General features: G+C 44.1%; 1 protein-coding gene across 1 annotated transcript; it reads left to right on the top strand.

Moving 5' to 3' along the window:
• The first annotated feature begins 28 nt into the window (after positions 1–28).
• On the top strand, positions 29–26,551 carry PSME3IP1 (proteasome activator subunit 3 interacting protein 1). Its single transcript, XM_066349793.1, has 8 exons — positions 29–236; positions 864–980; positions 10,843–10,984; positions 11,697–11,795; positions 12,203–12,325; positions 17,284–17,416; positions 21,740–21,804; positions 25,810–26,551. Exons 2-8 carry the CDS (start codon positions 963–965, stop codon positions 26,025–26,027), a joined length of 798 nt encoding a protein of 265 aa, XP_066205890.1. The 5' UTR covers positions 29–236; positions 864–962; the 3' UTR covers positions 26,028–26,551.
• The last annotated feature ends 8 nt before the right edge of the window (positions 26,552–26,559 follow it).

Raw genomic sequence — 26,559 nt, 5'->3', positions numbered from 1 at the left:
CTGGGAAGGAAGAGAAGTGCGGATTGGGTTACGCCGCCGGAAACGGGGCGGACCTTTGTTGTGGCGGTGAGGAACAGGAAGCCTCGAAGGGTCAAAAGGAGTACAAAAGCAAAGACTGTTTTCTTTTTCATTTGTTTCTATCTTTCTTTTTCCCTAGAGAGCAAGCGGCGTTTGCCGTGGCGGTTCGGGGCGGGCCCGACCGAGGAGAGGGTGTCCCGCCTCCCGCGCGTCGGTAGGTGAGTGCGGCCTGGGCCCTGGCCAGGCGGCGAGACCTGGGCTCCAGCTCTTCGCTGAGAAGATGGGGGGTTGCATCTGACTTGAGGTTTAGGGCCAGACCTCTCAGTCTGTGCACTCGCCCAGGGGGCTGAGTCGGCGGAACCAGAGGCTTGCAGGGCCCAGCCTGAAGGGGGCCGGTGGGCCCGCGGGATGGCTTCCAGGCCGAGTGGGGGAGGTTACTTGACCCTTTCAAGCGGAATGGGGACTTGAGGCTTCTTGCCGGCTTCCCTGCTCCATTTCTGCTAGGTGCCCCCCCACCCCGAGGGTACAGGAGAGGAGCGGGCTTGGAACGGCTCCAGGCTGCTCAGATGTCGGGTGCCTGGTTGGAAATGGTTGCATCACAGCACGTAAATAAATGTAAGAAGGGTAGCGCATTATACTCTGTACCATGTATCAGTTGCTGTAGCGTGCGCGTTTTATAGAACACTTAGGAAACCAAGACCGAGAGCTGAAGCACCTTGTTTGAGAGTTGGTGGCCCGTGTGAATGTCAGTCCGCACCGGGGTAAAGGAGGATACCTGTTCGGACTTAGCAGTGCTTCTTAAACTAGTAGAAAACAAGATCTTCTGCGGCCCTTTTAAAATGCAGATTCTCGGACCCCATCCCCGGATAGTCTGACTGAGTAGGTCTGGAGTGGGACCCAGGAAACCAGGTGTCGGCCTGGTGGTCAGGATTCCCAATGACCTCATGGGTAGCAGCTATGAGGTAAGATCTGTTGATTCTTCAGCTGTTCGGTTTGTTGAAGTGTTAAGAGGGACCCTATAAAATGATTTGGAGGGATTGCTTCTGACATCTTTGAAAGGAATCTGTGTGTAGGCTCCTTTTTGATACCAGACTTGAGCTGAGATGAAAAAAAAAACAAACACCCCAGCTTTTATAGTCTTTCAAATAGAGTTTGAGATGAACTGTTAATAATTTGTACGGGTCTGAAAGCAGAGGCTGCCCAATTATCTTTCTTAGCTGAAGTCTTGGCGCCTTTTACTCCAGGTGGCAACTTCTTTGTGGTTCTAAGAAAGGAAGAATTACCTCAAGGCCGTCTATCTGGTTAGCAGTCTTTCCTTTCACCTTCTAAGAATCTTGATGTTTGGTTCGAGTCAAGCTGCTGGCTTCAGAAATGGAAAACCACTGTATCTAGTAGACACGTAATTTAAGTGCAGGGTTCGGTGTGCTCACTATGGGTCACCTTTTGAACCTACTTCATTCCTAAATATGATCTGTTTCACTCTTTACTGTATGATGTTTTAAAGATTGTTTGGTCTTTAGCTTTGGTTTTCTGCATTTTCACTAGGACATAGCCAATGATGGGTTTTTGTTAGATTTGTTTGGTGTCTGTTAGACTTCTTGAATTTGTGGGTTAGTGTCTTTCATTAGTTTTGTAAAATTCTTGGCCATCTTCTATCCATTGATTGCCTCTGCTGTTGCTTTCTTCCTCCTTTTTTATTGATTTAACAGATCTTTTTACTCTGATCTCTACCTCTATATATATACTGGATAATTTCTTCATCAATCCTAACCTATTTCTAATGTGTTATTGAACTCATCCATTGAAATCTTCAATTCAGTTACTGCATTTTTAGTTCATGAAGTTCAATTTGGTTCTTTTCAAATGTGCTTCACGTTTGTTTTCCAGCTTCTTAACGTATTTTCTGCTGTTAATTTTGAGGGTTGGTTTTTGTTTCTTTAAACAGGATAAGCACAGTTGTTTTATAACCTGTCTGTTTTAAAGCCACTGTCTGAGTTGCCTTGGGTTCCGCGTCTGTCGTTCATTATTCCTGCTGTTTTTCTTCCCGTTCATCTGTACCTGGAGGGTCTATTTCTTTGGAGCACCAGATTCAGATGGAGAGAGATGGTTATCATCCCTGTGTGGCCTGTTGTTGCTGTTGCTTCACACAGGTTCCGAAAAACAGCTTTAAGGTCCAGGAAACCCTCAGGATGGAAACAACTTTGAATATTGGGGTTTGTTTCTGGTTTTTATGATTCCTTGGATTTCAGCCATATTCCTTACTATCGTGTTGGTTTTTTTGTTTAAGAATTATTTTAAATTTTCTCTCAGTCACTTTATTATTATTACTATTATTTATTTTTTGATTGTAGAAGTACAGTATTGGTCTCAGTAACCTCACCCACTATTTCTGGAAATGAAAGCACCTTCCTTTCTTTTCTTTCTCCTTTTTTTTTTTTTTTAATTTTCCATTGATTTGAGAGAGAGAGAGGAAGCGGGGCAAGACAGAGAGGAAGGGAAGAAATGCACCAACCCCTCTCATTTGGTGGTTCCATTTAGTTGTGTACTCATTGACTGCTTCCTGTCCGTGCTCTGCAGGGGTCGGACCTGTGGCTTCTCCCACCGGCCAGGGCCTCTTCCTCTCATTTTGATTGTGAAATGTGACATTTGTGATTTCAGGCGCTCTTGAGGTAAAGATTTTTCCCTGTATGCCTGAAACTTCTGCCACTTTCAGTGCAGTGTCACAGCTACTCTCAAAATGAAGCTTCCCTGGTGCGTGTTTCCAGTCGTCCTTTTCTGAGCTCCTTAGCTTCTACTCCGCGTTGCAGCACTTAATCTTACTCGGTTTTTCTAAATTGCTCGTGTGCCATCTTTATCTCTTACTGATGAAGCTTCCACTTGTTAAATAGTAGAGCTCCAGGTTAGTGCCTAGCACTTTGTCTTGAACATAGCAGGTCCCTGGTGAAGATTTACTTGAAAAATACAACTGAGTTAGCCTGGCCTGTGGTGGCGCAGTGGATAAAGCGTCGACCTGGAACACTGAGGTTGACTGTTCAAAACCCTGGGCTTGCCTGGGCAAGGCACATACGGGAGTTGATGCTTCTGCTCCCCCCCCCCCTTCTCTCTCCCCTCCCCTCTAAAAATGAAAGAAAAGAAATACAACAGTGTTGGTTGACCTTATCTATGGTTGTATGATGCAAAGTCATTTATTTATTTTTAAAAAGTTTTATCTTACTAGTTATATAAAGCCTGGGCAGAGGTATGATTAAGTATGGGTTCACTTCCAAAGCCAGCCCAGACGGCAAAATAATGAGCTACCCTGAAATCTTCTAAGGCAGCGCTCTGTCAGATGTCGGTAGACCAGCACAGCAGAGTTCTAACGTGGCCAGGTTTTCCTCCAGCCTGGAACAGACGCTGTTTTTGTTCCTGTGAGCCCCGGATGAAGCTATTGGTTTGCATTTAGGAGCCACACTGGGTAGCAGAGACGACTAATATTAGAATCATACATAGTGAGGGAAGTGTTTATACTCAAAGGGCACACATGAACGAGGAACTGAAGATCAGTTAAGGGAACCAGTATTTTAAGCTCTCTTTTTTCTTCCTATGCATATAGATGAATTCAAGGTAAATGCACATATCATGAGACTCAGTTCTTGTGTTATGGGAAGATAAGTGCATATGTAGGTTTTTTAAAAAAATAACTTTGTATGACATTTTTATCTTAAAAATAACTTTAATGCATTTGGGGTTTTTTTTTGTTGTTGTTGTTTTTTTACAGAGACAGTTCGAGTCAGAGAGAGGGATAGATAGGGACAGACAGACAGGAACGGAGAGATGAGAAGCATCAATTATCAGTTTTTTGTTGTGGCACTTTAGTTGCTCATTGATTGCTTTCTCATATGTGCCTTGACCAAGGGGCTTCAGCAGACCAAGTGACCCTTTGCTCAAGCCAGCAACCTTGGGTCCAGGCTGGTGAGCCTTGCTCAAACTAGATGAGTCCGCTCTCAAGCTGGTGACCTCAGAGTCTCGAACCTGGGTCCTCCTCATCCCAGTCCGATGCTCTATCCACTGCGCCACCACTTGGTCAGTCTGCATTTGTTTTTTATATGACTAGACAAACAGTAACTATCAATTCTTCATAATAAACATTTTAAATATGAATTAAATTGCTATCTTGTACCCTTATTTTTAGATTCTTTTAGTTTTCTTTGGTTCTGAGGTATGTTAAATAAGCCTTGTTGTTGGAAGGTCAGGGATTACTTTGTCTACTAATAAGTGCTAGCAAAGCGTTCTCTGTTAGTAGTTGTCATTCTCAGAAGTTTTCTAATATAGGGGACATTGGCTTGATCAAAACTCCTGAGCTGGTAGAAGAGCCTTCTGGCCAGAAAGCCATCTTTTTTTAGAATATAGTTGAGTTTGCCAGATGGAAAATTCCTTAGTTGCTGCCCTGCATTTTGAAATTCCGTGTGACTTGAACATCAGGGTAAAAATGTAGGAAGAGGCCCTGGCCGGTTGGCTCAGCGGTAGAGCGTCGGCCTGGCGTGCGGGGGACCCGGGTTCGATTCCCGGCCAGGGCACATAGGAGAAGCGCCCATCTGCTTCTCTCCCCCCCCCTCCCCTCCTTTCTCTCTGTCTCTCTCTTCCCCTCCTGCAGCCAAGGCTCCATTGGAGCAAAGTATGGCCCGGGCGCTGGGGATGGCTCCTTGGCCTCTGCCCCAGGCGCTAGAGTGGCTCTGGTCTCGACCCGGGAGGGGCAGAGCATCGCCCCCCGGTGAGCAGAGCATCGCCCCCGGTGGGCGTGCCGGGTGGATCCCAGTCGGGTGCATGTGGGAGTCTGTCTGACTGTCTCTCCCTGTTTCCAGCTTCAGAAAAAAAAAAAAAAAATACAAAAAAAAAATGTAGGAAGAGCAGGTCTTAACTACTATATATTAACTGACAAAAGGAAAACATATTGGCCTATGGCTTTTGCTACCCAAAGAGAAAAGCCTTAGAACAAACACCCTGTCAGAGTCCCCCAGGTGTATTTTTACACTGGCAGTCTAATGTTCAAGTTAGGCTAAGGTGGTCAGTGCTGTGACCGGTAAGCAGTCTGCCATCGCAAAGTTTAATTCCATAGGAAACCCATCTCATTGACTGTATCGTAGCACTAGCTAAGTGAAATAATTGTTCAGTTTAGTGACAGCAATTATTTTGGGACAGCAATCTAAATTCTGTATCTTAAAACTTGCATGGCATGGCATGCTGTGTAAGACTGAGCTCATTTGTCCCATCAACCTGGAAATTAAATACCGCAGTCTCCAGTCCAAACACAGTGGAGTAGTGTATTACAGCTATTTGGCTTGAAATATAAGAACTTTGTTTTTTTGTCTGTCAAGCAAATGTGAAACCTATGTTCTTTTTTTTTTTTTTTTTTAAGAAATTAAGTTTACTGGGGTGACATTGATCAATAAGAGTATATAGGTTTCAGGTAAACATTTTGATAGCAATTGAACTGTGGATTGTGTTGTGTGCCTATCACCCTGAGAAAACCATGGTCTTTATTTGTATCATTTTGAAACTTTTAAGTCTGAACCAAGTGATTTTGGTGTGGTTTTGGTTTTCCATGACCTCACTGTTTGAAGAACTTATATAATTTTTTTTAACTTAAATAATTCTTGAAAAAACATTGTAATGTTTAGTTTGATAATTTAATTCAGCTCACCTTGAAGGAAAAAGTTATGTGAGTAAGGGAAAGCTGACAACACTCTTTTTCAAATTAAATACAGTTACAGTAAGGACAAAATAAATATTCCCATGTAAATCTTTATAGTTAGATTCCCAGGCCCCCTGGAATTTTGTTTGTTTTGTTTTTAATTATTCTAGCAAACAAAGGAGAAAAATACGAAACTTATGAAAATTTAGTGAGGCAGTAGGAATTAGAAATAAACACTATAATTTTTTTCCCTGTCATTTCCACCTCCCCATTGCAGAATAAACATTAAATGAATATTGGACTCTTCAAAGAAAATGCCTTTTGTGGGAAATACTAATCAGTGTAAGAGAGCCTTTTTTAGTCTGTTGAAATTAAAGGAGAGTAGTAAGTTATTCTTGACGAAGACATCCATTATGTAATAAAGGGATTTAATTTTTGTTCCTGTGTTTCCTACTTTACAAATGATACGGTGTTTGAATTGAATTTCCCATTGGACATAGAAGCCTCAGCAATACTTATTTAATGTCTACCATTCTCTTTAACTTACATCAGACAATACCTAGGAATAGTCATATGAGATCATACTTCCCTGCTTAAATTCTTCCATACTTTAACATATGCCAGGTGCTGTGTTAATTACCACTGTGCATACAAAGAGCTGTTGGAACAGTCATAAATTATAAAACAAATGGATAAAGTGCTATTGTAGATGGCTGTTAGGGGCTAGAGTGGAAACAGACTAATATATAGAATGGTTTTGTTGTTTTTTGTGAGAGGGACAGAAAGGGTAGATAGAGGCAGACAGACAGGAAGGGGAAGAGGTGAGAAGCATCAATTCTTCATTGCGGCTCTTTAGTTGTTCATTGATTGCTTCCTCATATGTGCCTTGACTGGGGGCTACAGCAGACCAAGTGACCCCTTGCTCAAGCCAGCTACCATGGGGTCTTGTTTATGGTCCTACAGTCAAGCCAGTGACCCTGCGCTCAAGCCGGCGACTTCAGGATTTCGAACCTGGGTCCTCTGTGTCCCAGTCCGACACTCGATGTACTGGTCAGGCTAGTGTAGTCCAGGCGCGAGGGGGCCCTGAGAAGAAGATGTTAGAAAGGAAAGGACTCTTCTTTTGAAAAAAGAAAAAGGAGGGAAGGACAAGAAAGGAGAGAGTGGAGTAAAAATAGGTCACTGGGAGGTAGAAACACCAGAACTTGATGACTGGTAGCATATAAGAGAGGAAAAAGGGCGTGTAGGTGTATTTTCAGGGTTTCAGCAGGTAAACTGGAGCGATGCATATTCCTGCTGTTTGTTGCTGCCCGTTACCAGTGTTGTCCACATTGGTAGTTCATGGTGCTCACTATTGTCTGGTGTCAGCCGTTTCACAGAGTACTAACTCTTCAGGTTTATTTCCTTTATGCACAACATAGATTTGCCACATTGCTGGTCAGAGAGTTCATTTATTTAGCACAATGCTGAGTTTATTTAATTGCACTACTAATAAACCGTACACTAGAACCACCAAATGATACCTGGTGGGCGTGCCGGGTGGATCCTGGTTGGGTGCATGCGGGAGTCTGTCTGACTGCCTCCCCATTTCCAACTTCAGAAAAATACCAAAAAAAAAAAAAAAAAAAAGGAAAATAGGTCAATGCCCTTGACTCTTTGGGTCGGGTATTGCATGTTTTAAAAAGTCTTGTGGCACACTGGTTGAAAATTACTGCTCTAGCGTTTTGGAATTTCAAACTCTTGTTTATAAGTATCCTAAGTATCCTAGAGGCTCTGCCCCTGAGTTTCAGGAATCTCTGTTAAAATTAAATGAAGGTCAGTTCTTCTCTTCCCAAAAACTCAACAGGCCATGAAAATAAATGATTTTTCTTTCTTCATTTTGAGTTATAAAAATAAATTTAAAGATTCTCTGAATTCTTGTTTAGAAGAAACCATGTAAGGTATTAGGTTTTATTTTGGCCTATTGGGAGATTTTTTTTCAGTATTAATATATATTATTTTCATTATTTGAAGCAGTGGTCCCCAACCTTTTTTGTGCCACGGACCGGTTTAATGTCAGAAAGTATTTTCATGGACCGGCCTTTAGGGTGGGACGGATAAATGTATCACGTGACCGAGACAAGCGTCAAGAGTGAGTCTTAGACGGATGTAACAGAGGGAATCTGGTCATTTTTAAAAATAAAACACCATTCAGACTTAAATATAAATAAAACAGAAATAATATTTATTCTTTCTCTGCAGACCGGTACCGGTCCGCAGCCCGGGGGTTGGGGACCACTGATTTAAAGTGAATAGGGACAGTGAAGAGATGCCAGTGGCATTACCAGAGTCTAGTATTCATTCCCAAGGTTTAAATTACATGCAGTCTGCTTTGAGACACTATTGCTTTTCTCCACTAATAAGATTAGAGGAACTAGGGATGTTTGGCCTAGAAAAGTGACCAAATAGCAAGAACATGAGAGTTGTCTTCAAACAACTAAAGTATTGTCATGTTGAAAAAGGGATGTGGCTCCTTCTGTTTAGTCCTAGTGGATCTAACCGTTGTGTAGAACTCATGGGGAGACAGATTTCAGTTCAGCTTAAGGAAGAATTATACTGTCAGTCAGATCTGCTCAAGAGGGAGTGTGGTGGTCCATCTGAAGTTTTTAAAAATGGGTTGGACAAAAGTCTCAAGATACCAGATAGAGAATCAGATTAGGTGGGCAGTAAGGACCCATCCCGTTCTGAGTTATTTACCAGGAAATAAGGGTGAGGGGAAGAAGCCAGCCTGCCACTCATATAGGGTGAGAAAGGAGAGCTACAGCTAACAGAATAAGAGGGGAGAAATTGAGGGTCCAGTGTGTCTCCCATCCATCAGAGTTGACATTGACTCTGCCAGGGACATTTAAGAAAATGCTGGCTTCTGATTCACAAGAGGTCATTCTGCAGAAATTTGAGGAATGTTGGGCGTGCTCACAGAGACTGAACAGTTTTGTTTGTGGAATGGGCTTCTGGGCGGAGACACTGAGTAGTGCAAAATCAGAAGGGTCCAGGTTGTGGGAGCAGCAGCTTCTGTCAGCTGATTTGGTTTTCATTCTTGTACATTTCAGAATTCTTGATTGTTACACTGAAGTAAACTTTAGCGTCAGTGGGATTTCGGTTGAGACTATTCTTTTGTTCAGAATGTTTGGGTTTATTTTCTTGGCTTCCTTTTTTCATCTTTATCAACCAAAAATGTTGTAAGAACATTCTCAGCACTGGAATTTGATGTAAAAAGAGCTGAAATTAACATGTCCTTTCCAGTCAGGATCCCTAGTTTCTGGGGAGGGGTGTGGTGAAGTGGATATGAATGTTTTTGATGGCAGGCCTGGATTTGATTCTCGCTCAGCACTACCATTCACCACCTTTATCACCTTAGACCAGGGGTCAGGAACCTATGGCTTGCGAGCCAGATGTGGCTCTTTTGATGGCTGCATCTGGCTCGCAGACAAATCTTTAATAATAATAAAAAAATAACGTTAAAAATATAAAACATTCTCTTGTATTACAATCCATTCATTTCCTACCGCTCATGTTCATGGTTGCGGGTGGCTGGAGCCAATCACAGCTGCCCTCCGGGACAACACCAAATTTTTATTGGATAATGCATAGCGTACACGAGTTGTTGTATGGCTCTCATGGAATTGCATTTTAAAATATGTGGCGTTCATGGCTCTCTCAGCCAAAAAGCTTCCCAACCCCTGCCTTAGACAGTGAACTGACTTCTCTGGGCCTCAGTTTCTTCCTCTGTAAAAGGAGCTATTTCTCATAGGGCGGTGTGTGTGTAAATGAGGGAATTACATAAGCAGTATTCAGTACATGTAGTGCTCAGTAAACGGCTACTTCTTTATTTTTGTGTTACCAGTAGAGACTTTTTTGATTATCAGGTGTCATCTTTAAATGGACATTGAATTGATTTGCCATTAAGAGCAGGATATGTGCCTCCTTGTTAGCATGTAATTCTGTGAATCACACATAACATTCTTCAAAAGGAAAGACATTAGCGAAGAAAAGTAGAAAAAATTTGTTTAAAAGGAGTAATGCACATTCCTGTCTTTGTTTCCTTCCTCCCGCCTTTCTGAGTAGAAGTACGGAGATTGGGATTTGGGAGTCTTCTGCGTCAATATGTGTATAACTTGGTGGAGGTCGTCATGGGTGTGAGCAAACAGGAATGAAGATAGAATCTGGAATGGCACAGGTCCGGAATTTCCAGAGAGGAAGGTCGGGAAAGCGACGAAGGAGTGAGTGTAATGTAGATACAGGGAATCTGAAGTTGGGCGATGTGGGTTCTTCGGTCTCCCTTCCTCCACTTAATGGTTTGTGTGCCTCTAGGCATGTCACTTTCCTGCTGTGTAGACCAGACTTGATCTCTAAGGCTCCCTAAATACCTGAGTTTCTCCATTCTGGTTCTGTTTGGAAACAAGAACAGGTGAATCAAGGTAGTGTAATGTCCCTGAAACAGAAGCTTCAGGAAGGAACGACGTCAGATGTTACAGAAGTAAAGGAGGATGTGAACTGGGGGAAAGGGCGCCCAGGAGGCCATTCTGTCTAGGTTAGAGGCACAGAGAAATACTTGCAATGTAAGATTTATTATGGCCTGACCAGGTGGTGGTGCAGTGGATAGAGCGTCGGACTGGGATGTGGAGGACCCAGGTTCGATACCCCGAGGTCGCCAGCTTGAGCACAGGCTCATTTGGTTTGAGCAAGGCTCACCAGCTTGGACCCAAGGTCGCTGGCTCGAGCAAGCGGTCACTAGGTTTGCTGTAGCCACCCAGTCAAGGCACATATGAGAAATCAATCAATGAACAACTAAGGAGCACAATGAAGAATTGATGTTTCTTTTCTCTCCCTTCCTGTCTGTCCGTTCCTATCTGTCCCTCTCTCTGACTCTCTGACTCTGCCACAAAAAAAAAAAAAAAAAGATTTATTATGGAATAGCATGTAATAAGAATTGTTCCAGGTCCTCTCGCTGACTTTGTAGAGAACATAGTGTTAATAAAACTACTTCATACGTTAGGGAAAATGTATTTGTGTGCCTTTATTAATGACCTCTAAATTAAACTGCTTTTGAGGTAGTCCGTTGTTTCTCTTTAGAATTTTAATCGCAGTTCTCACTTGAAGTACTCTGTTTTTCATAGACTGGTTGTTCCATCATGGATGGAGGGGATGACGGGAGCCTGGTTATCAAAAAGAGGTTTGTGACCGAGGCAGAACTAGACGAGCGGCGCAAAAGGAGACAAGAAGAATGGGAGAAAGTCCGAAAACCCGAAGACCCAGAAGGTACATGGGCTTACAGTTTGGCATCCGACATACTGATCTTAATCCTCACAACACCCCTGCACAGTAGGTATTAGTGTCCTCACTAGAGGAGAGAAACGGAGGCTCAGAGAGGGCAGGAGCCTGTGCTAGGCCTGCAGAGCGAGGGGCAGGGCCAGGGTCCTCATGCCCTTGCCCCTTTCGCTCCACTGCACTGTCTTCCGGGAGATTCTGATAGCCTGTGCCATCTAGACAGCTGACCCAGGACCTGAACACCCGAGGCTGCTGCTGCTGTGCCCGGTCTGGGCGGGCCCCTCCTCCAGTTAACTGTCTCCGGCCATAGGCCCTGTTGACATTGACAGTTGGCTCTGAGGTCCAAAGGGCAGCTATGGACTTTGTACTAATTGTATGTTACCCTTGCCCCCAGATCATGTAGGGACTTGACTTAAACTTTAAAATCCTTTGGGAGGGGCACAAAGAAAACCAGTTAGAAGGTGACGGAAGACAATTGGACTTTGGGTGAGGGGAATACAGCATAATCAAATGTCAAAATAACCTGGAGATGTTTTCTCTGAACATATGTACCCTGATTTATCAATGTCACCCCATTAAAATTAAATATATATATATATATTAAAAAAAATCCTCTGTGATTCCAAAATAATACGAAAGTGTTGTAAAGTATGTGTCTTCTCTCCCTCCCCCCTCTTCCTCTCCGCCTTCCTCTTCCTTTCAGAGTGTCCGGAGGAGGTGTACGACCCGCGCTCTCTGTATGAAAGGCTGCAGGAACAGAAAGACAGGAAGCAGCAGGAGTACGAGGAGCAGTTCAAATTCAGTAAGCTCCGGGAAGCACGGGCACAGGGGTCTCTGCACGGTCGCTCTGATGCACGTTTGCCTGTGGAACACTTTTTCTATCTAGCCAGGGCACTGTCTTGATTATCTAGTCTCTAAATGCTTGTTTGCTGGGAAAGAAATAAACTTTTACCTTCTAGATCACATTGAACATTTTTGTTTAGGACTCAAGATTCCCATTTTAATTCTGTGCTAATATCTTGTAATGGGAGAAATGCCTTGATTTTGTGCCATGTTATCTATTTAAAAAGCCATGGTGTTTACAAATTCTTTCTTCTAATCCCCTGAAGGATCTGCCGTTTATTTAAAAAAAAAGGCAAAAGAAAAATCTTATTTGACTGTATTTTCCCTTTAGTCTGCTAAGTGTTCCTTCTTTAATTATTTCCTCAGAAAACATGGTAAGAGGCTTAGATGAAGATGAGACCAACTTCCTTGATGAGGTTTCTCGGCAGCAGGAATTAATAGAAAAACAACGAAGAGACGAAGAACTGAAAGAACTGAAGGAATACAGAATATCCTTTGTGCTTTGAGAGAAGTCTGACGGTGTCAGTTTTCCCGTCAACATCTACGGGTTTTGTTTCTTTATAAATAGAATGAAGGTCTTCACCCTGGTGATCTCGAAGTTCCCTTTCATGGTGATATTTTTATGACTGAATAACTACCATGCCATGATTTATTCAGTTATGTTGCATGTAAGAATCTGTTGCAATCAAAAGTCCAGAGCCTTAGGATTAACTGAAGGCCTAAATCCTAGTAGTACCAGGGTACTTTTGCTTTGCGGGATTAGACCCTGGAACAGATGGGTATGCAATAAACCTCATTCAGGAGAGAAATAGGCTTCTGAGTTTTAAAAGGAACAGTTCAGCAACCCTCCTGTGTCCTTAGTAACATTCCCTGCAGGTAAAGCCTGGTCTGTCCCCATAGAGGGGTAGAGAAAGCAACAAAGATGGCTTTGCTTTGGTTCAGTATTGCCTTTTTAACATCCATTTGATTGTCCTAATAGGCACAAAATTATTAATTCCATACCTCACGATCCCCACACTCATCACAGTGCCCTCCCCACCAAATCCCTTCTTTCTCTGGTCTTCCCAATCTCAGTAATGGTACTCCTATACCTCCAGGTGCCTGTGTCGAAAATTGTCTCCCAAATTTACTCCAAATCCGTGTAGTTCTTGCTGTCTGCTGTCATTACATCATTATAGACTTGTCTGAACTGCTGTGGCCGGCTGATTAGTCTCTGCTTCTATTCTCGTCCCCAAAAATCCCTTCTCCAGAGACAAAGAGAACTTTTGAAAACATACATGGATCATGTCACTTTCCTGTTTGAAACATTAGTGGCTTCCTGTTGCATTTAGACTTAAGTCCTCACTCTTTGCGGGGCCCTACAGGGCTCTGCATTATTTAGGCCAGCCCACCTCCCCATTGCATCTTGGGCTCCCTCTTCCTGGTGTTTGCTGTACTGCAGCCTGCCGGCCTTCTTTATGTTCCCCTCTCACCGAGCTTTGTGGGTCCCTCCCAGGGCCTTTGTGTTGCTGTTTCCTTGGCCAGGAGTGCTCTGCCCTTCGGTTTCACAGGGCTGCACTGCATGGCTCTCGGGTCTCAGTTCACATCTCCCTTCCTTGGAGAGACTCTCCCTGAGCACCCCGCCTGAAATTGTACTCCCTCCCTTCTCTGTCTGTAAGGTCATTTTTTATAGTTCTGTCACTATCTCGGAAGTCTTTTTGTCTGTCTGTTCACTGTTGGAATGTAGAACAAGGACGTGGTCACCCCTGATTTCCAGTGCCTGGCACGTAGTAGTTTCTCAGGACATATAGGGATAAAGTGATGAACAACTCATAGGAGGGGTTAATAGATTTTTTCTTCCTGTGAGTCTTCGGTCTTATTTGAATATTTCAAGCTTATATTTTGAATATCTTTACTAGTGTGATTAAACAGGATCCACTTCCAAGATTGATATGAAACTGTATATATGTGTAAGGTGGGGTTTTTTGTTGCAGGGAGTATGCAGTAGGTTCCATTGAAGAGTTATATGGAGAAAGTACAAAGATTCTAGGGATTTGGTTTAAATCAAGATGATGGGCATTGAAATAAGGTGGTAGCTTGGTGTCACAAAACCTGACCTTAACTGGTAGCAGAAGACCTGGCTTCCGGTCCCAGTTCTAGTGGCGTTCCAGTGTAATAGTAAGACAGGACTTGGTGGAAAGGTGCACCTCGGTCCCAGCTGTAGGATTGAGACTGGTTCTTCTGAAGCTCCCCCTGCTGACCTCAGAGTAACATGCATTGCTGTTTGCAGAGATGGGCAGATGTATGTATTGCATTGTTTCAGGCGCCAGGCTTTTTCCTTTAAGGCACTACATTAATTACACTTCTTACTTGAGTTGTCTTGTTTTATGTGCTTACTTTGGTAGGCTAGCAAATAAGAGAGAGTGCCTCCCAAAGCAGCACTCTGGAGAGCAGTGTTGGTATGAACTGAGTGTGAGAGGCCCTTCAGTTTCCAATTCGCAGGGAAGAATGGCCTGACCAGGCCGTGGTGCAATGGGGAGAGTGTCAGACCGGGATGCGGAGGACCCATATTCGAAACCCTGAGGTTGCCGGCTTAAGTGCCAGCTCATCTGGTTTGAGCAAGGCTCACCAGCTTGAGCCCAAGGTTGCTGGCTTGAGCAAGGGGTCACTCGGTCTGCTGTAGTCGTCCCCCCCCCCCCGTCGAGGCACATATGAGAAAGCAATCAATGAACAGCTAAGGTGCCGCAACGAAGAACTGATGCGTCTCATCCCTCTGTCTGTCTGTCCGTCCCTATCTGTCCCTCTCTCTTTCTCTCTGTCTCTAACACACACACACACACACACACACACGAAGAATGAACCAGGGCAGCAGTGAAGCCCAAGAAGGTTTCCTGTTCTGGTAACATACAGCCACAGTGAAGAGCCCCAGGGGTATTGGCTTTTATTGGACACTTGGAAAGTCCTGACTGTTTAGAAAAACTGAAAAAAAGCAAGCCTTCCAACTCACTTGTGTATAATACACTAATCCCAAGGGTGCCTGTAGCCAGGGACATGTTGAGATAGGAATTATTAGACATTTGTTTATGGAAGCTCTAAACCAGGAGCTGATTCCTGGCTTTAATTGTTATAATGTGGTACGTTTTATAATGTGATACTTATGAATACACGTAAGGGTGGCTTGTGCCCTGTAAACAACAGCAGCCTTGTTTCCCTCAGGTTAACCAGTATTCAGCCATGTTATGTGTGTTAGAAACTGTCATTTAAAAAATGCCTTTTCATTCATTCCTTAAGAGTTTTGAGGTGTGTTTGTGTATATAAAGCATTTCAGGGAGAGGGACTTAAGGGAGAAAAATCACTTATGCTTTGGATGTGGATGGAAAATAATATTACCACCTTGTCTTCTATCTTCTCTTCCTCTCCCAAAAGAAAAGGTAGGATACTTTTCGTCATTTTAAAAGAATAAGACATTAAGTGTTGGTTTTTGTCTGTGTCCAGGTATTATAAATACGTGTGTACTTTTGTTGTATTAATCATTCCAATTTGTTTTTTTTGTTTTTTTTTTTTGTATTTCTCTGAAGCTAGAAACGGGGAGAGACAGTCAGACAGACTCCCGCATGCGCCCGACCGGGATCCACTGTCACGCCCACCAGGGGGCGACGCTCTGCCCACCAAGGGGTGATGCTCTACCCCTCCGGGGCGTCGCTCTGGGGCAGAGGCCAAGGAGCCATCCCCAGCGCCCGGGCCATCTTTGCTCCAATGGAGCCTCGGCTGCGGGAGGGGAAGAGAGAGACAGAGAGGAAAGGGGGGGGGCGGAGAAGCAAATGGGCGCTTCTCCCATGTGCCCTGGCCGGGAATCGAACCCGGGTCCCCCGCACGCCAGGCCGACGCTCTACTGCTGAGCCAACCGGCCAGGGCCTCATTCCAATTTGTTTTAATTTTTCAATATTTAATATTAGGAATTTTCTTTGAGTTTCTATCCCTTAATGAAGTTGCAGGTAAAAATCCCAGCATGCTCATGGTTTTGGGATTCTGTACTAGAAAGAGAAAAATCTTGTTTCTTTCATTTTAATTCTTAAAAACAGTGAACATTTAGTATTAACATACTATCTGCTTTCATGATGACCTTAAAACATTAAATGATGAAACTCAAAGTAGTGCTCAGCATTATGCGTAATCTTATTGAATATTGCAAATGTTTAGGGTGACTGGTATTCATAAGAACAGAGATAGTGCCTGAAGAGTGATCAGAATTAGACTTTCCTTTTTTCTGGTACCCAGTTTTCTCCACTTTAAAAAAAGATTATTTTTATTTATTGATTTCAGCCAGAGAGGAAGGGAGAGAGCAAGAGAGAGAGAGGAACATTGATCCATTCCTGTATGTGTGCTGACTGAGGACCCACAACAGCCTCTGTGCTTTGAGCCGATGCTCCAGCCAACAGAGCGGTTGGGCCAGGGCTCCATTGTTTAAAGACGCGGAACTAAGTAGCTTAGATCATGTAGCCCCACTCCCAGTCCCACCTCTTGGGTTGTTAAGACATGCTTCTCGGATTCCTTGGGCACTAGATGTCACTATTGTTCCAGTAGGGCACTACTGCATCTTAAATAAGGAATTGCACCCTGTTGGAATGCTCATCTCTTGCATAATAGGTGGTGAGAGAGAAAGGGAAGGTGGAGAGGAGGAGGCTGGTGGCGAGAACAAAAGAAACTGACAGACCTTGAAAGCCAGAGATTGGTATCGAGCATGAAAAAAATGATGTTACAAGTGAATTGATTTTGCTTTAAAAACAACTTTTTGGGGTGTTGTGTTGTAGATACACAGAGATTTCTCATTAAAATCACTTAGAGATGTTTAAAACTGGTTCCTGGGCTTTTTGGAGGTCCTGGTTCAGTAGGCTTGTGATTGGAGTGGGTGTGGTGACAGTGATGGACAAGACTGTTTTTTAATGAACCTTAAGTGATTTTGATGTTGCCTTGCACCAGCAGAGTGGGAGTTAGTCTTCGTCATATCTCAGGTGAATGCCATTAATAGTCAGTCATAGGACAGCCTGCAAAATTTGATTTTATCCTTCAGGGGGTGGGGGCATCATTTTCTGGGAAGCCTTAGTTTGGGGTTACATTTATATTCCTTAAGATCTCTGTTTTCCCCAGCAAGCAGGAGAACAACTATGTCTTTGGTAATAGCAGGTTTTCTGGCTGTACTCAGATGTTCGTAGAGAATCAGAGGGGAAAAAATTGCTTGTCTAGGTCATGTTGTGCTTGAGTTGCCACCTCTGTGTTCACCTTCGTTTCTCTCTAATCAGCTGGATTCGACTGGCGGACTGAAGAGGGCCGGGCCCTGTTTTATCAGTAGGGTAAACATTACCTGGCAGAGCAGACGAGCTTTTATTTATTTGTGTCCCTCCCCTCGGTCTGTTGTTGTCCTGCCAAAGCTCTTCTTTTTTGCTTTGACCCTTAACCTGTAACTCACAGTAATCGCAGCAAGGTTGGAGTTTCTTCAGAAAGCAAGAAGGAAGTGGAGAAGAAAGTGGCTGTGAAACCCATAGAAACCAAGAACAAGTTCTCCCAGGCAAAGCTGTTGGCAGGAGCTGTGAAGCATAAGAGGTCAGCAGGCAGCTGCGGAGCCTGAGTCTCCCTCTGTCCCTGTACTCCGAAGCGCTGCTTGTAGTGACAGCCAGAGCCAAAGGTGACCTCAGCGCAAGTCTCGGGAAGTGCCCTGGTCGCCTTACCCTGCTCTCCCTTTCCCGATTTGGTCTGTCTGTGGTCTTTGACCCTGGTCTCTCCGACTGTTCATTCAGTGTAGTGAGAGCTGCCCCTCACTGGGCCCCTGCTGTGTGCAGGCATGGAGTGGTTAAATGCCTTTCAAGCATGCTCTTATTTATGCCTCTCAACAAGTCTGTGAAGTACAAATTACTGTTATCACATGGGGAGACCGAGAATTTGAGAGGTTGAGAAACTTGACCCAAGTCACACAATAATAGGAGAGGTGGGGTCCAGTGTTTGAGCATTTATGTTTCTAGGCAAAAGGAGGTCACAAATTCTGTGAAAGGATGTGGATAGGGTGTAACAAGAGCCGGGAGGAGGAAACACTAACTGCCTGGAGGGGGAGTGCGGCCCCTGTTGGGGAAGTTAGGGAAGGCAACGGGAAGGAGATGTTTAGTGAGGATGGCCAGGGCTTTGATGGGCAGACAGGAGAGGGGGCAGCTGCTGCAAAGACATTGTGACCTGTAAGAACATGGCAGCTGTGACAGAGTCACGATCCTGGCTGGACTCTGCTTGATCGATGTTGGGGTGGCAGCAATGGCTCGAGATTCTGGTAAGTTCTTTATGTTTGCTCCTCTTTGCAAATCCTGAAGGGCACCAAAGTGATTAAATCTGGTCAGTTCAGTCTGACCCCCATACCACGAGCAAAGTGTGGTGAAGCCTGGAAGTGCAGTCCGTCAGGAAGATCACGGTGTGTTGTGAATCCGCGTGTTTCGGAGGGAGTGTGTTGATGCAGTCTCGTGGTTTGGCACGCCATCCATCGGCTGCAGATGTTCCTAGGAACACTGTTGACATGTACAAATGTCGTCATGGTGTCGCAGCAGAGGGGAGGAGGCTCAGCCTGCAAAGGCTCCAGTTTCCGGAGCCATGAGTACTCCCTTCAGGTTTTCACCCACGCTTTCATGTTTGACTCCGTGTCTTGGGATTTGGACCTGGGTCGGTTTTTCTGGACTGCGCCAAGAAAGGGCTCTCTAGGCGGGCAAGTAGCTACCTCAACAGTACTTGCTGCTAGCGGAGTGTGTGTTATAACTGTCTCCCTTATAGTTCTTAGCACTTTCCAAAAGGGGCCTTGTATTAACTTACTGGGTGACATGCATATAAGCCCTTCTGGTTTTGAAACTGTGTGCTCTATTGTTTTGTGTAGCGAGGAGGTACTCTAGTCTCCTGGGGCAGGAATTCCTAAGGTATCAGCCCGTAGTCACCGTACTGTACATCCCGTCCCCAGACTGACTTATTCTATAATGACAAGTTTGTACTGTGTGAAGATAGGTGGTCAGATAGATCAACGTATATTTTTTATGGTTAGAACACTTTATATTTTATTGAAGAAAGTCTTCCTACCCTGAGGTCATAAGATAGTTTTTTCTTCTAAAAGTTTCCGAGTTTCTCTTTCCCATCAGTCCTTAATCTATCTGTAACTGATTTTTGTGAAGGGCATGAGGTAGAAATCCCATTTCAATTATTTTCCTCAAACGAAAAGCAGGTTTTCTAGCAGCATTTACTAAATATTTTTGCCCTTTCCCCCAGCGATTGATGTCATCTGTCTCATAACAAGTTCCCATACATATTGATATATGGGTTTGTTTGCGGGTTCTGTTCCGTCCTTGGATCTGTTGGACCAGTACCATTCTGTGTAATCCTGATACATGGTATGGCCAGTCCACCTATATTCTTCTCGGCACTGTCATGCCTATTCTTGGCCACTTTGTTCTTCCACGTAAATTTTAGATTTAGTCCAAGTTCTTTAAAAAATGTCTATAGGGACTTTTATTGGAATGTTATTAAATTGCTTGCTAGATTTATGAAAAGAACAGATCTTTATGGATTTGAGTTTTCCTATCCATGGCATGTATCTACATTCATTGGTTTCCTTTAATGCCATTTTAAAAATCGTATAGTTATTTTTCAAAAGAGTTGTGCTTTTTTTTTTTACATTTTGTTCAACTTATTTTAAGTATTTCATTTTTCTTGTTTGCTGGTGTATAAACATGAAGTTGATGGAGTATTTACATTGGCCATTTATTAAGATTAATAACTCTGTAGTAACTCTTACTAACTTTGATAATTTCAGTAGATTCTTTTGAAATTTCTATGTGGAGAGTAACTGAGTGTGAATCATGACAGTTTCATCCCCGTCCTTTTATCTTTTAAGTCCTTTCTCTGATTCTACCTCACTGGCTAGAACTACCAGGAAAATGCTAGGTAGAAAATAGCTCTGTGCAGTCTTTTTTTAGCTCTAATTTTAAATGTAATGTTTTTTTTTTATTTTTTCACCACTAAGAATAGTACTTATCATTTTAGTTTTTTTAGATATCCTTTAGCAAGTGAAGGAAATTCTATTCTTAGTTTGATAAGAGGGTTTTTATTTTGTAGCCATGAACTGTTAAATTTTATTTCTGCTTTTGAATTGATAAAGTAATTTTTTCCTTTGTTATAGTGGGAAATTAAATTTGTTTTTCTTATGTTGCATTCCTGGGAGAAACCCAGGGTGGCAGTGATGCATCGTTATTTTTCTTAACTCCACTGGCTTTATTTTTTTTTATTTTTATTTTTTTTTCTTTTTCATTTTTCTGAAGCTGGAAACAGGGAGTGACAGTCAGACAGATTCCCGCATGCGCCCGACCGGGATCCACCCGGCACGCCCACCAGGGGCGACGCTCTGCCCCCCAGGGGGCGATGCTCTGCCCATCCTGGGCGTCGCCATATTGCGACCAGAGCCACTCTAGCGCCTGAGGCAGAGGCCACAGAGCCATGCCCAGCGCCCGGGCCATCTTTGCTCCAATGGAGCCTTGGCTGCGGGAGGGGAAGAGAGAGACAGAGAGGAAAGCGCGACGGAGGGGTGGAGAAGCAAATGGGCGCTTCTCCTATTTGCCCTGGCCGGGAATCGAACCCGGGTCCTCCGCACGCTAGGCCGACGCTCTACCGCTGAGCCAACCGGCCAGGGCTACTGGCTTTATTTTATTTGCCAGTGGAGTTAATATTTGCCAGTTTATAATATTTTGTATCAGTTGTTGAATCTATGTTCTTGAGTAAGACTGGCCTGTATTTTTTTCTCCTGGTTTTATCTGATTTTGACATGAAGGTGAAAACTAGCGTCATAGAGTGATTTAGGGAGCGTTCCTTTTTTTTCTGTTCTCTGGAGGAGTTTGTATAAGATGGCTCTGGTTTGTGAAAGTTTGGTAGAACTGTATAAAATCGTGAAGTTTTTAGGTGTGTGTCATAAGTAACTGGTTTAGAATTTAGTTTGTTGATCTCTGTATACTGGTAGGTTTGGACTTGTTAGGACTTTTGATACAGTTTTTACTCACTTAATATTTATCTTTAAACAATATTTTTATATGAATACTTTTAAAAAAATTAAGATTAAAAGTGCTTTATTCATTTTGTTTCTGCGAGTTTAGATGTATGTATTCTATTTCTGTTCTTTTGATGGCTAACTTTGCAAATGACCAGGCACACTTAGCAAAACATAAAGTAAATAGCTATCTTACTTCTCTACAAAATTATACACTGGCCTTAGGCATTTTAACTACGGTCACCTTCTTTCTTTCTTACACGCTGCTGCTGCTTAGGACTTTGTTATGGTCATGTTTTACACCACAAATTAGATGTTAAATTTTTTATACAGACAACATTTGTTTAGGTTTCTATTTGTAGTTGCCAGTGTTGGGGGCTTTCTCCTTCACCAGCCCTTCCTTCGGCGATTGAGGCCTGCCCTCTGGGATTATTCCCTTCCTCGTTGGAGGACGTTGTGCAGACGTGCTGTAGTGAACGTCTTGTGGACGTCTCTCAGAATCTCTAGCTTGTCACTAAAGCTGTTTTCTTTGATGTTTAACAGCTAAATTTTTGTCATTTATGAACATGTTCAGATATTCTTGAAACCCATCTAGGGTTCTAACCAAGATCAGTGATAAGGAGAGCAGAGAATCTGAAGTTCGGGTTGGAGAGACAGTGCTGTACACCATTCGCCTTGGTCAGGGTTGTAAGTTATCTTCACAACAATATAACCAGAAGAGACTGAAATGAAGACTTCTCATTTCAGGCTATTCCAGTTCCTTGAAGCTGCCTAAGATCCATCCATGTAAAAGCTTGTTGGAGCTCCTGATTCCCAAAGCTTTGAGCTTCAAGATTGGACCTTGCTCACATCACTGTTTTTTGTTACAGCTCCGAGAGTGGCAACAGTGTCAAAAGACTGAAATCGGACCCTGACCCAGATGACAAGAATCAAGGTGGGTAGCAGCGTTCATTTCGTTCTTTATTCATCATACACAGGGCCAAGCAAAGGGCTGGAACGTGTTGCACCTATGAACGAAAGTATTTCTCTCTAACCAAACCTACCTAAACTTAATTTACCAAATTGTTTTATACCAGGTAGGATTTATACCCAAGAGTATGTCAGCTGCCCTGCAAAGTACTGTTAGAAACCCGTGACTGATCAATGACAATTGTGCTCCCTAGGAGTGCTTACAAAGCCAGAGCCCTGGTCATATCATCTCTTCCCACAAAGAATTTTTCTCGGTTTTCCCCAAATGTCAAGTTTCTTGACTTCACCTGGCTTGCATCCTGCTGATGCTTGGATTGGACTGAGCCTAGTTTTGGTCGCTTCCAGGAGTACACTTTCTTTGGTGGTTGCTTTTATGTGATCAAATCTGACACTATTAAGTGGCACAGTTTTAAGTGAAGGTGAGTGTATCCTGGGGGTCAGATCAAGAATGAGAAATTGCTACACTGTGGCTGCTGAAATAGGAAAGGTGAATACTGTGTGTTTGTATACACACAGGTATCTGAAACTTCATAGAAATCTTAAACATGCTTCAGCTAGTTAATTAGTAGCTCTGTATCTGGTGCTTCTTCCATGGTAGAACTATTTGCATGAATTAGTGGAACGGAAAACTTGTGTGGGGTCTTTACACTGAGGCAAACACGTGTTTCAGAGCCTTATTTGGTGTTCTAAATCTCCTATTCCTCCCCTTCTTACATTCTTCCAGCAGAAGCTGGGCAAGAAATGCCCCCTTTTGCTAGGAGCTAAGGCCACACAAAGTGAGTATCTGTTGCATGTTGTTTCAGGGTCTTGTCCTCAGCAGGAGAAGGAGTTGCCCTCTTGCTTCCCCAGAAGTAGCTCTGGAACCTCAGTGGAGAGTCAGGCTTCCTCCCCTGGAGGCTCCGGACTTAAGCTCTGAGCAGAGCCAGTGAATGCATAAGTTGACCCCCATCTACTCTCAAGTCACGCCTCCATCTGAATCCTGGGAACAGTCTCCGTTAGTAATTTTCAGTGTTAATTGGTATGTCAGTGTGGTCCTGCAAATGCAGAAGTTGGCCGGAAACTTCAGATGGGTGAGATCAGAGGGCACCGTTTTGTTCTCTTTGGACAGTTAACTGCTTTTGGAATGAAATTTGTCGGTCACAGTCTTTTCTTTCTTGAAACCTCCTAGGTACTGGGCGATTTGGTCTTTTGGCTTCAACTCTGCTGACGGCACAGAAGTCTCAGTTTTTGGCTGCACTTCTGTGGCTGACTTCCGCCCTCCCCTAGGCCGGCTCTCGTCCTCCACAGGTGCTCTGGGCGTGGCCCTTCTCCGAGACAGTCACGTCTCACTGAACAGCTTCACATACATTAGTGTTCTAAGTAACTGACTCATAACCTTGTAAGATACCACTCTTCTGAAACAGCATTTTCTGATAGAATACTGAAAATTTCATTGTGTACATGACTTCAGAATACAGTGAGTGTTCAAATATTGAGTGGATACAATGTGATGTTGTGTCCCAAATTTTTACACACACATACCCACCAAAAATAAATTTAGGTATTTGAGAAGAAACTCTGTAAAATATCTTTAACATACTTTCCTGAACTCTCAGGTCTTGTGATAGTTGCCAGGCCCTGTGCTGTATGCCCAGGGGGTGGTACAGTAAGAATGAGCCCTTGCCCTCTGGAGACTTTCGGTTACAGGACAGTGTCGATAAGCACCCCCTGTCGTCTTTTGGACTGTCTGGTCTTCCGTATCCTTCCTGGCTGTACTACAGGGATGCCCTTGCAGTTATAGAGACATGTAGACTCTCTCCCCCTAATTTAAATGGCCCCGATGCTCTTTGGATTTTTTTTCATTTGCCTTTTTAAAAACTTGTCTGAATAGGTAGTATATGCACATAATAGAACATTCTAAAGGGACAAAGCGGTGTGGAGTATGAAGTTGTCTCCCCTGTTCCCTAAGCACTATTTCTCTCCCCCAGCAGCCAGTCACCAGTTTTTCCTGTATTCTTTTCAGACATTGTCATGCATAACATGGGCACACCCCCCCAAATTATAACTCATACACACACTCGCCTCTTCCGATTAGCAAGCATTTTATAGACCATTCAATACCAGTAAACACAGAGATGCTTTACTCTTTTAGTGGCTGAGTAGTCATCCGTTAACCCACTGGTCCTCTGCTGATAGACATCTCCATTGTCTGCAGTCTTGCTGCTTTCAAGAGTGCCGCAGTGAATGTTCTCCTATGAACATCACTTAGTTTTGAAAGACATTGAATTGCCCTATCCCCCCTCTCCCAGCAACATGATATAAAGATGCCTGTTCCCCATACCTTTCCTCCTTATATGTTGTTTATTCTCTTGTATTTGAAATTCATCTGTTTCTCTTTCTGTGACTGTTCATGTCTTCTCTCCATTTCCCCATTCAGTTGTTACTTGGTTAGTTTTGGAAGAACTCTATATCTTAAAGAAATGAGCTATGTGATACTTGTCGCAGACATTTGCCTCTGCTGTCTTGCAGCCAGCCTGTTACCGCCATCTCTGTAGTCCTCGTTAGCTCGCGTTTCTCTTTTCTATATCTCCATGTTCTAACATTACCTGTCTTTTTTTTTTTTTTTTTTTAACAGAGAGAGGGATAGATAGGGACAGACTGACAGGAACGGAGAGATGAGAAGCATCAATCATTAGTTTTTCGTTGCTACTTAGTTCATTGATTGCTTTCTCATATGTGCCCTGACCGTGGGGCCATAGCAGACCGAGTAACCCCTTGATCAAGACAGCGACCCTGGGTCCAAGCTGGTGAGCTTTTGCTCAAACCAGATGAGCCTGTGCTCAAGCCGGCAACCTCAGGGTCTCGAACCTGGGTCCTCTGCATCCCAGTCCGACGCTCTATCCACTGCGCCACTGCCTGGTCAGGCCATTACCTGTCTTAAATGTTTTCTCCCCTATTAGGACTTCCAGTAAGACAAGCAAACATACTGAGCTGCTGAACTCTCATCCTGGCCATTTGAGATCTCTTTTAGCTTCTCAGTGTATTTCTTGCTTCGTCCTGATTTTATAAACTTGGAACCGTGTATCCTTGTCATGTTTCCATGAGCTGTTAGGGGGTTGTTAAGGCAAAACCCTTGAAGATAATATGCTCATCAGTCTGAGGCAATGACGTTTGAACCCCAACTTACTCTGCAGTGAGAGCTAAGGAATCATTGTAGTACATGATTTTTTTATTCAGATTTGGTCATTTTTGCTCTTAAGGGGCCTTTATCCTTAGCAGGTCCTTTGATCTCCCTCATCAGTAAAGTGATGATAATCCTTGCGTGTCAGGTTGCTGTAGTGGTTAAGTGAGGCTGGAAACAATTGGAAGAACGGGTGGAGTTCTTAACCTTCAAGGTCCTGCTTTTTTTTTTTTTTTTTTTTTTTTACAGGGACAGAGAGAGAGTCAGAGAGAGGGATAGACAGACAGGAACGGAGAGATGAGAAGCATCAATCATCAGTTTTTCTTGTTGCGACACCTTAGTTATTCATTGACCGCTTTCTCATATGTGCCTTGACTGCAGGCCTTCAGCAGACTGAGTAACCCTCTGCTCGAGCCAGAGACCCTGGGTCAAGCTGGCGACCTCGGGGTCTCGAACCTGGGTCCTCTGCCTCCCAGTCCGATGCTCTATCCACTGCGCCACCGCCTGGTCAAGCAGGTCCTGCATTTTCCAGATTGAGGCTTTCTGTCACTAAGGTGACAGTGTAACTATGGGTGTCCTGGGGCAAAAGAGTTTCAGCCTACTTGGTGACAGTTTGCATGGTCTTAAAATGTTCTCTGAGTGGCTTCCATTTCCTCCGTGGTCAGAGAGGAACTGAGGGTGGCAGTAGAGTTGCCTGCCCAGGCTGTCGAGCCACCATGGCAGAGTGCCCAGCACAGCGCCGGGCACACACGGAGTAGACCATCACCTCTGGAGAGGGCGATGGAGTAAAAGTCCCCTTCTTCCTTGCAGAAGCCCCGTCCTGCGTGTCCCTCGGAAGCACGTCCCTGAGCGGTCCCTCCATCCACTGCCCCTCCGCTGCGGTCTGTATCGGCATCCTCCCGGGCCTGGGCGCCTACTCTGGGAGCAGCGACTCGGAGTCCAGCTCGGACAGCGAAGGCACTATCAACGCCACTGGCAAGATCGTCTCCTCTATCTTCCGAACCAACACCTTCCTTGAGGCCCCCTAGCTTCTGGGTCCTTACCACAGGGAGCTCCTCCCCAAGAGTAGACCAGATGGTTCCTCTGCCTGTCACCTGTGCACATCGTGACGTTTTTAATCTCATCCAAAAATGTGCCAGAATCGACCTGTGGCCGACATGTGTTTGGTTTCTCTTTCCTCCAGTGCAGATGCCCTGACCTGTCCGCGGCCTCCTGCTCTCGGTGTGGAGGTGTCGGGCCCGGGTCTGCGGCAGCTGCACTGAACACACCTGGGAACACTGGACAGCTGGCTGCGCTGGGTTCAGTTACGTGGCTTTCTTGTTTTTGTTTGTTTCCTTCCGAACAAGGAAGCAAGGACCATTCTTGGACAGGTATTACTGTAAACATTCTGTCCTAGACGAACGCGCTGTGTGGGTACACTGCGTTGAGGCGGTGCGGGGCAGAGAACGGGCCTAGGTAATGAGCTGGCACACTCCCCTGGAACTGACAAGTCCTTGATGTTGTTACGACTGAGATTAAAAACTACATCTGCAGGGGTGTCACTTAACACTCATCATTCGT

Source organism: Saccopteryx leptura, chromosome 9 (genome assembly GCF_036850995.1).
Source record: "Saccopteryx leptura isolate mSacLep1 chromosome 9, mSacLep1_pri_phased_curated, whole genome shotgun sequence".
Classification (NCBI taxonomy): domain Eukaryota; kingdom Metazoa; phylum Chordata; class Mammalia; order Chiroptera; family Emballonuridae; genus Saccopteryx; species Saccopteryx leptura.
The sequence above is the reverse complement of the archived record's forward strand: the minus strand, read 5'-3'. Positions and strand labels throughout refer to the sequence as shown.